Genomic DNA, 12,427 nt, shown 5'->3' with positions numbered 1-12,427 from the left:
TTCCGTTGCAGAAAAACCAATCATCTAGATGTTTTACATCTGTGGCATCCCATATGTTGACCTTTCTGGATTGCTAGTTTTATAATGCCAGTATAGTCCTGTTTGTGTCTAACACAATGCATCTCATCATTTAAAAAAGTTTATTAGATTTTTTTTGATGTGTGTGTGTGTGTGTGTGTGTGTGTGTGTGTGTGTGTGCAGGCAGGTGCATGCCACTGTGGATGTGTGAAGTTCAGCAGACAACTTTCTGGAGTTGATTCTTGTCTTCTGCCTTGGGGTTTTTGTTTTGTTGTTGTTGGTGGTGGGTTGTTTGTTTTTTTGGTTTTTTTTTGTTTTGTTTTGTTTTGTTTTTTTGAGACAGGGAGACAGGGCCTCAGACTGGGCTGTGTATCCAAGCCTAGCCCGTGTATCCAAGCCTAGCCTGCTTGAGAACTTCCCAAGATTCTCCTGTCTCTGCCCCCTCCCATCTCACTGGAGGCATGCCAGATTATAGATATGCGTGTCTACACCCGGTGGCTTCCAGGTTTTGCCAGTGATGGTTTTACATGCCGAACCGCTCCTTTGCCTCCTTAGCGTTTTGACAGCTGCAGGGAGATGAGGGAGTCTCTGATACAGCTGCGGGTCTATGGAGTTTGCTCCAAGGGAACAAAGAACCAATACTACTTTCCATCAGTGGCAGGGAGCTTATGAGTCCCCTGGGGACCAACTGTGGACTCTGAATGCCTCCCTATAACATTAACACATCCCTCCAACACCCCACCCCCTATCCCCTAACAGAGCAGTTGTAACTTTCCCCTAAACTCTGGGTTCGTTTTTTTTTTTTTTTAATTGTAACTTCTAAAAAAAAAAAAAAAAAAAAGTCAGCAGGTGTGGAATTCCAGAGCTCTGGCACTAGAACAGTTAGAACTGGATACAAATCTTGCTTTTGACACTTAGAGACTCAGACATCTTAGTCAAATGTTTGGCTTCCTGAGTCCTGAGTCTTGATTTCACCTGTTTAGTGGAGATAATGGATGTGGGGGAGGAAGCTCAGTGGGCACTAGTGCTTGCTCTACAAGCTGGCAGGCCTAGGCATGGCTGCCTGGAGCCCAAGTCAAGAGCTAGATGCTGTAACCCCAGAACTCCTACAGGGAGGTGGGGCACAGAGGCAGGAATTGCCTGGAAGCTTGAGGGCCACCGAGTCTGGAGTCTGCAGCCGAGTTTGATAAGACCTTTCAATCAAAGGGGGAAGCTAAGAGCTGTCCTCTATGCCTTCTTCTGACCTTCCCGTGCCTGAGAACACATACCATTGAGGAGGGAAGCAGGAGGGAGAGATAGTTTTAAAACGAGAAGCTAACAATACCCTGACTTCTCAAGGTAACTATAAAGATTAAATAAAATATGTGAAATGTCTGCCTGGTATAATACCCAGCATACATTAAGTGCTGAGTTTGTATGTTACTTTATTATAATTAGAAAATGGAATTCTTTTTCCTTCTGAGGTAGTTTCAACAATATTAGGGTACTTTGAGTTGTTTGTCTCCCTCCTGCAACAGGATCTGGTTGATTACCTGGTCAGGAGATGAACGCTCTGGGTAGTTTTTCTCCATAACCACGTTTATTGCTTGGCTTTGTGGTCGAGAGTCTGACCGCTTCTCCTTTGACCCAAACTAATGGTTTAGAGTCAGTTGCTCCCTTTCCAGTAGACACTAGTAATACATCCTGTGGATTAAGGTGGCAATTTAGAAGACCATATGTACAGTTTCCTATTAAAATGTCTGTTTAGAAGCCAATTGCTGTACCGACTATGCTGGTACACACCTGTAATCCCACATAGGCAAGAGGATTCATTCCATAAGTTCAAGGTTAGCCTGGGGTATATAGTGAACTGTAGGTCAGCCTGAGCTGTATACACACACACATACACACACACACACACACACACACACACACAGAGAGAGAGAGAGAGAGAGAGAGAGAGAGATGCTAGGCTTGGAAACTGTGTTTGCCTCGTTCCTTATTTCATTTATAGAATGGGCTTAATAAAGGAAAAAAACACTGAAAAGGTAGGGAAAGGTCCCAGCTACCCAGTGAACAGATCTTAGCATTGTTTCATTTATTACCATTGCTATCAGTATGGTTACTCCCGGGGCTCCGGTTTCTGTCAGCACCACAAGCTCTATTTGTCTGCTGTAGCTGTCCTCAAACTGAACTTCATTTGCTAATATCTTTAATTTAAAAATCCTGAATTAAAATACCATGTATGTATTTTAAATTTGTTTTCTTTCTATGCATCCAAGTGATTTGCTTGCCTATGGGTCTGTGTACCATTTCCATATACCAGCCGTGGCCAAAGGTGGTTGGCTCCCCCCAGGACTGGAGTTACAGATGGTTGTGAGCCACCATGTGGGTGCTGGGAATTGAGCCTGGGTCTTCCGGAAGAGCAGCATACGCTCTTCCTGGCCGAGCCATCTCTCCAGTCCCAAACCATGCATGTCATTTAATCTTTGCATGCAAAATGAAAAGACTGTTCTGCAGGCCAGCTAAATGTGAAGACAGGTTTGTTTGGACTGAATGTGAAAATAATTGCCATCAACATGGCGCAGCATTGTCTTTCTGCTCACGCCGTATGTGTCGTGTTTTTCTTTTTCTTTTTTTTTTTTTTTTTTTTTTTTGTTCTCACCTCAGTTCCAAATTCCATTTGCATGGACCTGGTGAGGCTGAGTGTGGATATTGCAGAAGAGTGATGGCTTCCCTTTCCTATAGAAGCTGAAGGTTCAGAGAGAAGATTAAAGAAGTGTTTGTTATCTCTCTGCACAGGCCTGATAGGAAAGTCTCAGAGGGTTTTGGGCTAGACATAAACTGTGTGTGTGTGTGTGTGTGTGTGTGTGTGTGTGTGTGTGTATGTGTGTGTGCATATGTGCTTTCCTCCCATCCCCTTCTTTATATCTTGGTTTAAAGCATTTAGCTCCAGATTGCTTGTACTCTCTGGCTTAAAGAGCATTGTTTCCAGAGCAGAGTGTAAGAATTGGAAGATGTCGGTCGGGTTTAACTAAATGCTTTCCGAAGAGCACAGAACTCTCCAGACCCTGTTGAAGACCAACCACGGGATACGTGTAACGAGACAAGATGAAGACCTTAAATGTGTCCAGCAGACAATAGGCTGGGGCCCTTTTTTTGAGGGTTGACGTTGCTGATATTTTATACTTTCTTTTTAGAAGTGCTCTCTGGGCCTGGGGGTATAGTTCAGTTGGTGGAGTGTCTGCTGAGCAGGAACAAAGGCCCTGGGTTTGTGCAGCATAGCGCTTAGTGTAGTAGTACACCGGTAATCCTATCACCCAGGAAACGGAGGCAGGGGATCAGTAGGTCGAGGTCGTCTTTGGCTACTTGGGGAGTCTAAGGCTAGCCTGGGCCACTTGAGACCAAACTCATAAACAAAACAAAACAAATGCTCTCTGTGGGAAGTAAGTGTGTTTTTGCTGTGTTTGCTCCTGGTTTTTAAAAGCAAACCACCCTTAGACTTACTGTATTAATAATATTTGGAGGAGAAAGAAAGGAAGAAAAGACAGGATAGCAAAAAAGAAGAAGCAGCAATGTTTATTTCCACTTATTCAAGTTCAGCACATGAATTTCACTAGATTTTTTTAATTAATAATATTACATACATTTAAAATGTACAAGCCGATGATTTGATATGCACATATGCATGGCGAAGTGGTTGGCTCACAAGTCAATTAGCACGCCCACCACCTCCCACCCACAGGTGCTTTTATCCTGAGAATGTGTCAGATCTACACTCTTGGCAATTTCTAGTTCTATATAAAATGTTAACCTGAGTCCCAACTGCACATTAATTAGATCCTTGTAACCTAGTTGTCTTTTTTGGTTTTGTAGTTACTCTTGTTTAGGACCTTAAATTATTGTTTTATTAGCATATGGTCTTGAGTATTTTGTTGCCTGTATGTCAGTGCATCTTAGTCATGTCTAGAGACTGCAGAGGTCAGAAGAGGACATTGGATCCCATGGGGTGGAACTTATAGACAGTTGTGAACTGCTATGTGGGTGCTGGGAATTGAACTGGGGTCCTCTGGAAGAGCAGCCAGGGCTCTTACCTGCTGAGACATCTCTCTAGCCTTTGTCATTAAGACAGGTTCTTGCTATGTAGCTGAGCTGGCCTCATACTTAGGATCCTCTTTCCTTGGTCCCCTGGAACCAGTGTTATAGGTCTATGTAACAATACCTTGCCAAGCTTGTACATCTTTATCACTGGAAGTTTGACAAAGATGTTTAATTACAGTATTATCAAAGATAAAGTTGACTCTGCTACTTAATGTCAACTAGGTAAGACAGCTTCATTTGCTCCTGTTAAATGGTCTGTTTCTTTGCCAAGGACTTTCTTATGGTAGTTACTATTGGCAGGCACATACTCCCAAGTCTATGTGAACGTTTCACACCTAGCACACAGTCTATCCTCTTGACTAACAAGAGAAACCAGGAAACCTGGACATGCTAGAGGAGGGAACTGAAAACAGGTGGTGGGGTGGGGATAGAGGGAGAAGGAGACACCAAAGAGGGCTGAGATCACTAACAACATCTAATTATTTAATGGTTTGCTTGGGGTCAGCCTTTTAAAACAGGGTTACTCTGTTTCCTCCAACCCTCTGGACCACCAAATAAGAGTTATATTTTTTAGAAAAGGCCCTGTTATTGTTGTCAGTAACATTTTGGAAAGTGCGTGCGTGCATGCGTGCATGCGTGCGTGAGTGTGTGTGTGAGAGAGAGTGTGTCTGTGTGTGTGTTAGTGTATTTACAGTTCTTTTTTTATTTTATGTTATGTGTGTGGGTATTTTGCCTGCACATATGTATGTGTGTGTTTACAACATTTTCTTGTCATTATTTTTTGTTTTGTTGTTTTATGTATATGGGTGTTTTGTCTGCATGTCTGTCTGTCTGTGTATGAAGAGCATGCCTGATACTGCTAGAAGCCAGAATGATACCCATTTCAACGTGGAGTTGAAGCTATAGGTGCTTGTGAGCCACCATGTGGGTGCTGTGAATCAAACTGAGGTCCTCTGAAAGAGTGTCCTGTGCTGGTAACTACCAAGCCATCACCGGCCCCCTCATTTCCTTTCCTGTTTAGTTAGAAGATGAGTAACGGGAAGAATCGGGCACTAGAGCTGTGCTTCCTGGGAAGACGGAAGCAGCGGAAGTTGGAAAGATGTTCACCTGCCTGATGACTTTGCTGGCTTGGTTGTGGCTTTGATGTGTGTATGGAAAGTCCTCTACAAGCTCTCATGTCCTCATACCGGTGAAGAGGTCACAGACCCTTTAAGAGGTCTGCTGGTGGAATTAAGGCACTAGGGGCCAAGCTCTTTGTAGCCTTGGTGCCTCCAGCTCCCTTTGTGTTCCTGCTTGCTGCTTGGTTCAATGTCGTCTTTCACAAAATGGTCTGTATCCCCTCAAATGATAAGCCAAAAGCAATGTTTCCTTCCTTCGATGGCTTCTTATTTTGTGTTCAGTCACAGCACTGAGAGAAGTAAGCCAGCTGTTCCCCAGGAAGGACTTTTGTGCAGTTGTCAGCTGCACTGTGCTGGTTAGAGACCCACACATCTTACACACAACTGAATTAAATGTCTTCCGGTCCTAGTGTTAATGTGCCTTACACTAGAGGACACCCTTTCTTCCCAGATGTTTGAAGCTTCCTGCCTCCCACCTCTGACTCCCCACCTCTCTGCTCTCCTCTTCTACCACCCTGGCCTTCCTTTGCCCTCTCTCTAGCCTGGTATTTTATATTCCCTTTCACCTGATGATCCGATCAGACTGGGTCTGGGAAAAGCAAACACGAGCTTTCTGCTAGGATTCTGCCTTCACTAATAACATCCCTCAAAGCAGCCTCCTCCCCTCTGGGCTCTCACTGCTTCCACTTTCAGGAGGGGTGGAGAAATTGTCTAGATGTGAGGCTGAGCTTCCTAATGGAGCCAAACCTAATTTTAGCTGTACCGACACTGGAAGCCATCACTGCTACCCAAGTATGGCCTTTCCCTGAACCTTCTGTGGTTACGGGCCCTGTTGATTTGATTAAGAATTTGATTAAAAACGTTCACTTTTCCTCCTAGAAAGGCTCGGATGCAGATTCCCAAGAGGCCGAGATGAGAGTAGAAAAACATCCATCCTCCTTTGTGGTGTGGAAGCCTCTATGTCTGTTCCAAGAATTAAGGCGTAGTTACCATGAGCCTGAAGGAGTAGGCCGGGGAAGGGGAGGACGTGAGGAGAGCAAGCGTTTGAATACCACACTCTAACATGAAGAGAACGGGACAGGAGATGGAGAGGCTGAAGGGATGAGGCGAGGGTGTGCTTCATTTCACAAGAGCACACGGGCTGATGGGAAGGGCCAAGCTGAGAGGAAGGGCGGCTATCCCCTAGAGGAAAATCAATACAGAATAATGTAAGTTTCCTGTGAAGGCACTAAATAGGCTTTTGTGGGTAACCATCATAAGTGACATTGTTTCTGTTGGAGGGAAAATGTATGTCAGGTGCCACAGAAAATGATTTACAAGTGGTCCCTTCCGTCATGGCTGTTCACTGCTTAAGACCTCAAGGGTTATCACTCTGGCCAACCACTTCACAGTCAGAGGGTGGGAGAAAGTACACGGGCGTGTTCCATTTCTTGGCTCCTCCACTACTAATGTGAAACAACTGTGACTCTACCGTCCGTCCGTCCATCTGGAGCTCACCTGTACACTTTGGAAGTGAATGCAACTGAGGAAGTGTTCTTGGTCCTGGGGCTTGGGTGATTTGACAACAGGAGTACGGCTGGGGTTTGCTGCCCAGGCCGGTGGTGGTAGGGTGCTGTGATGCCCAGGACAGGTATCTTGGTAAAGAGCCATCCTTGTTCAACCTGTGAGCCACCATGAGCATTCCTCCCTAGGTCATCGCCATTTTTTTGTTTTGTTTTGATTTATTTTTATTTTATGCTCATTGGTGTTTTGCCTGCATGTATATCTATGGGAAGGTGTCAGAAGCCCTGGAACTGGACTCGTGGATATATGTGAGCTGGGAATTTAACCCCGGTCCTCCGGAAGAGCAGTCAGTGCTTTTGACCACTGAGCCACCTCTCCAACCCCCCCCCACCCGTCCCCAGCCCCAATTTTAAAAAGACACTTTGCTGAGTCGTTGCAGCACATTGATGCGGCTTTTAAGCCATTAAGAATCTTGAAAACATCAAGGGCAACTTGCTTTTCTTAAAACAAAGCCAAGCTCTGGTTGCCGATGAACTGTCTAGCAAGCTTTTTTGGTTTCGTTTTACAGACATGGTATATTAACCAAAATTGAAACGTTCAAGTTTGACTGACCTCCACTCTTCCCTCTTGTATTTTAGGTACTGTTGGGATTTTCAGCCCCAAGGTGAGTACTCCTTAACCATACGTAGTTTTATATTAAGAATGTGTCCGTGATCTCACTGTATCTTGTGAGTCTCTCCACAGAGCATGACTAGCCATTTCTGAGCAAAGTCAGTGGAGTGTTTAATTAACCTTCACCCCACTGGGCCCCCCTGCCCTGCTATTTCAGCAACGAGAGGCGCCATGCCTGGCCTGGCTGCTGGATTATTTTACGGAAGAAGAGCAATAATGTGCCTTCATTCCTTGAGTTGTGTTAGCTGCCAACAGGATCCTGCAACATTCAAATACAACAGTGGCCGAGTCCATAATAAAATCCTTGGGTGGGTTCCAACTCGGCTAATCCTTCATTTGCCCCAGAAATAAATTCTCATGTGTTCTATCCTCCATCACCGTGTCCTTCCACACAGACTGTCTGGCAGCCGAGAAATGTCAGAGCTGGAGCCATGTTGGAATTCCCACTAGAACAGCGCTATCACATTTTAATATGAGCCTCGCTGCAGCCTCGCGGCTTCTAATTGCTTCTCGAGCATTGTTTTCCTGCCTTTTCGTGATGAACCCAGCATCTGGCGCGGTTCTGAGAAGCACGCCAGACAGCTGTGTGCAAAATTAAAAATAAAGGATGAGATTAGGACACATTTGTAAAAGGTTCAAAGTTGGAATGTTTGAAACTTCCAATACTGGGAGTGGGCATGCGCAGCTCCGTTTGCTCTCCTCCTCGCTGAGATGGTGGAGGAGGGCCACTGAGGCAGCTTCCTGGGGGTTCCTTCTCTCAAGTTAGAAGACCAGGAAGTTTTCACTTCCTCAGAAAGTGGCAGAGTTTTGCATCACGCTTATGGAATGCTCTATGAATTGGTCGGCACTACGACCTTTAAACCCCAGGCCATTTCCAGGATCACTTATTGTCCTACTAGCTCTGTGTACCCCATCGAACTGAGTCTTATTGCTTCCAGGAACTTAGAGTTCAGTGATTGTACTAGGTGTGTGTGTGTGTGTGTGTGTGTGTGTGTGTGTGTGTGTGCCTGTCTGTCTGTCTGTCTGTCTGTCTGTCTGTCTGTCAGTGTCTGAGACTGACCTTGGGTGTCTTCCTTAGCTGTCTCTGTCTTATTTACTGAGGCAGGGTCTCCCATCCAACCTGAAGTTCATCCCTCCCACTCTAGCTGTTACATTGGTGCTGGAGATCTGAACTTGGGTCCTCCTGCTTACAGTTAGTACTTTATCCACTGAGCCATCTCTTTAGCCCAAATGGTATTAATTTTACTAAAATTTTACTTTCTGACTTCATATTCTGCTGTAACGTATTTTCAGTCCTCATAAGGCTTTCTTTGGAAGCCAACATTATGTTTTAATTTTTTAATTTAATTTTAATTTTTTAAAATATTAAAAAAATTTTTTTTGAGACAGGATCTCTTCATGTGTGTCTGGCTGTCCTAAAATTCTCTCTATAACCAGGCTGGCCTCAAACTTACAGAACGTTCCCAGCTTCTGCCTCCCAAGTGCTGGGACTAAAGATGCGTGCCATCATACCCAACAAAAGCTAGATTTAGTAAATGCAAGAATCATGTTTTAATATAAAAATCATGTTTGAAAAGTTGTTTTTATTTTTTTATTTTTTTATTTTTTTATTTTTTCATTTTGTGTTAGTTAAAGGCAGCCTCCCGTGTAATCACCTGACTGGCATGACTACACTGAGACCCTAGATGGAGTGGTAGGAAGTGATGCATCCTTGGTAGAATGTGAGACAAATTCAGAGTCTCGCCCTCTACTTCAGGGTTTAACAAGTGTTAACCAAACCCCGCAGGGGGCAGGGCATGGTGGCAAAGTGTTGGAAATGGACAGAACGCTGAGAGCAAGTAGAACTAATTTCCTAAGGAAAAGAAAGGAATTAGTGTCAGAAGCATGGTATAGAAGTGTACTGAGAGGAGAAAATCATTTTGGGGCTCGGCATAGGAGAGGCTCGGGAGCTGAACACAGCCACATCTCACCAGAGTCTTAGGATAGCGGTACTTCAGGCACATCCAACACTCAAGGACAATGATGGGGGAAACACAGAGGAAAACTCCTCAGGAAGTAAACTGAGGAATGGCCAACCCAGAGGCCCAGAGCCTTGCTTCTCCTACAGACGTGGGGTGAGGGAGAGAAGGAAGTCGTTTGATTAGTTCTTAACTGATTGTGATGGATGGGGATAATAACTGGTCTATCCCAGGTGTGACCTGGACAGGATGAAAAGAACATGGGTGTGCAAGAGACTGGCAGACATCTTGTTTGTTTGTTTACGTAGACCAGGCTAGCCTCATACTCGGAGGCCTACCTGTTTCTGCCTCCCAAGTGCTAAGATCAAAGGTGTGTGACCATGCCCGGCACGGCAGAAGAATCTAGAAAGCCCTGGAAAACGAGGTAGTAATGGGCTGACTCCAGTGTGAAGAGACGAATGTGATGATCTCATACTTTACATTGCCTAAAAATATTGTTAAGTAATTTTTTTTTTAAGAAATCACTTTATTTTTGAATAAAGACCTTACTGTGTAGTCAGGCTAGACTTGAAGTAAATGCATAGCCCAGGGGGGCCTGGAACTTGCCAATTGTTTGCCTCAACATCTTCAAGGCTGAGATTATAGGTGAGCACTACCATGTTCAGCTTTTCTTAGCAGTGTGTTTTTAATAATGGCGCTAAATCTTCCCATCCATTTTCACCCTCTCCTTGTTGACCCACTGTCACCTTCCTCAGTGATTAATCTGTGGGTGACAAACTCCTCAGGAGGCACTGCACACATGTCTACTCACCCCAGATAGGGAGACCATGACAGACCAACGTATCAATGCCACCAAAGTCTAACTTGGTGAACCATGAGTTTTATTGGGGTCACTTACAGGAATATGGGCGAAGAGTTACTTACAGGAGCAGAAATGACTCAAAGACAGCTGCATCACCCCAGCATGGTGACAGCTCAAAAGGATGGGAACCTGGAGCCCACTGTACAGCCTGCAGTCAGCTCAATCAGTTAGAGTGTTCTTTCTAGGTGTTTCAGTCTGTCTAAACCCCTTCCAGGCAGCTTGGCTGGGCTGAATCTTTTTCTCACCCTGGTTTGTCTGAGAGTCTTGTTTGCAGCTTGGCTTGTTTCCTCTGGGAGGGAGGGGCCTAGTGAATCTAGTCAGTTTCAGGGACTTCCTGAAGCTATTCTGAGTTGCCTTAAGGAGCTTCTTAGCAAGGTGGCATGCTTCAGTCTCAGAGGAAGTTGTTTTTTACCCAACATCATCTAAGAGGAAAATACAATCCTAAGAATTATCACTTTAATGTAAAGAAAAAAAATAAACAGAACAGGTCCTTTTTTGTACTTTAAAAATATCTATCCATTTAATCCATTCATTCTTCTATCTAATCCATCTATCTATATAGTGTATGTGTGTATGTGTGTGTCAGTGTGCATGCGTATACACACACACACACACACACACACACACACACACACGTGCCATGGTGGAGGTCAGAGGACAACTTGCAGGAATGGGTTCTCTCCTTCCACCATGTGGGTTTGGTAGTTTGAGCTCAGGTTGGCAGACTTAGCAGCAAGCTTGCAAGCTTACCTGCTGAGCCATCTCACCAACCTAGAAAAACTCTCTTGATGAGGTTAAGTATCACTGAGAAACATGAAAAGACTTGGTTCTAGGATTTCAGATAATTGCAATAATATAAGGCAGCTTACTTTGAACACGACTCTTGTCTTCCTCCCCCCCCTTCCTGCCCCTCCTCCTCTCCCTCTTCCTGTCTTGTCCCTCCTTCTTTCCTTCTTTCTGTCTCTCCTCCTCTCCCTCTCCCTACTGCCTTCCCTCCTGTCCTTCCTTCTGTCTTTCCTCCCTTCCCTCCTCCCTCCTCTCCTCCCCTTCCTCCTCCTCCCCCTTCTTATCCTTCCTTTCACCATCTTTGTTACTATTTTGTGTGATGCTGCAGATTGAGTCCAGGGCCTTCCACATGTCACGGAACTACACACTGAGCCAAAACAAACAAATGAACAAAACAACAACAAAAAGCATTGTTTTAGATTGAAATTTTCCTTTAGTTACAAAGGAAAGCTGTGAGGAGTTTGCCGTGGAGTTGTTCATGTTGTAGCCATCAGAATCTAAAAGATGATGTTAACTGGCTGTCTAAACGACACTCTGCTTTGACCTTCAGGTTTGATGACAAGATCCATCATAAGTCACGGCCCAACCCGATTTCCTTCATTTTGTTTTGCTCTCTCTTTTTATAAGATGAATTAATTATTGACAGTTTTAATGCAATAAATCAAAATTTTTTGTAGAAGGTATAATGTATATAGTTCAAAATTTATTGTCACAAAGATATTTTTTGAACATTAGCTGAATTTCGTATCAGGGACCCAGAGTGTAAAACAGATGTCACAATACTTAAATAAAAACTTTGTGAAAGCCAGTGAGACTATTTTGAAATTATTATTTTGAAATTTCCTTTAAGGGCTAGAGAAATAGCTTAGTGGTTTAAGAGCTCTAGCTGCTCTCATCCTAAAGGTTTGAGATTTGGTTCTGAGAACCCACATAATGGCTCAAAACCATCTGTAAGTCTAGTCCAGGGGAAACTACACCCTCTCCTGGCCTCCACTTGCACCAGGCCATGCATATACACGGTACACAGGTATACATATGGGCAAAAATATCTATACACAACCAATAAAATAATGTTTTCAAAAAGTAGTCTATTTTTTAAAAAGACGTATTTATTCAGTATTGTGTGTATAAATGTGGACATGTATGTGACATAGCACAAGCAGAGGTCAGAGAACAACTCTATGAAGTGAGTTCCTCTTTTATATTGGTCCATGTGTGCATGAGTATGTGTGCATGTATGTGCGTGTGTATGTGCATGTGTGTATGTGTGTGTGTGTGTGTGTGTGTGTGTATACATCCACATGTCAAACTCAAATCACCAGATTTGCCCAGCATGTACCTTTACCCACTGAGCTGTCTTGCCAGCCCTCGCTTTGTCTGTTTTTGCACATGTTTATAATCCTTAGGCTATGGATGTACAGTGCTTGCCT

The 12,427-nt window shown here is 44.1% G+C and overlaps 1 protein-coding gene across 3 annotated transcripts in view; it reads left to right on the top strand.

The window, feature by feature from the left end:
• Skap1 (src kinase associated phosphoprotein 1) overlaps positions 1-12,427 on the top strand; it is a 296,507-nt gene that overhangs the window by 52,705 nt on the left and 231,375 nt on the right. For all 3 annotated transcript variants that reach the window (XM_029484147.2, XM_029484146.2, XM_085829237.1), the window contains exon 3: positions 7,358-7,383. In XM_029484147.2, the coding sequence (XP_029340007.1) occupies positions 7,358-7,383 (26 nt within the window). The remainder of the gene's footprint in view (positions 1-7,357; positions 7,384-12,427) is intronic.

This window comes from Mus caroli, unplaced genomic scaffold (genome assembly GCF_978045245.1).
Source record: "Mus caroli unplaced genomic scaffold, Mus_caroli_1 scaffold_13, whole genome shotgun sequence".
NCBI classification, from domain to species: Eukaryota; Metazoa; Chordata; class Mammalia; order Rodentia; family Muridae; genus Mus; species Mus caroli.
Note: the sequence above shows the minus strand (reverse complement) of the source record. Positions and strands in the feature narration are given on the sequence as shown.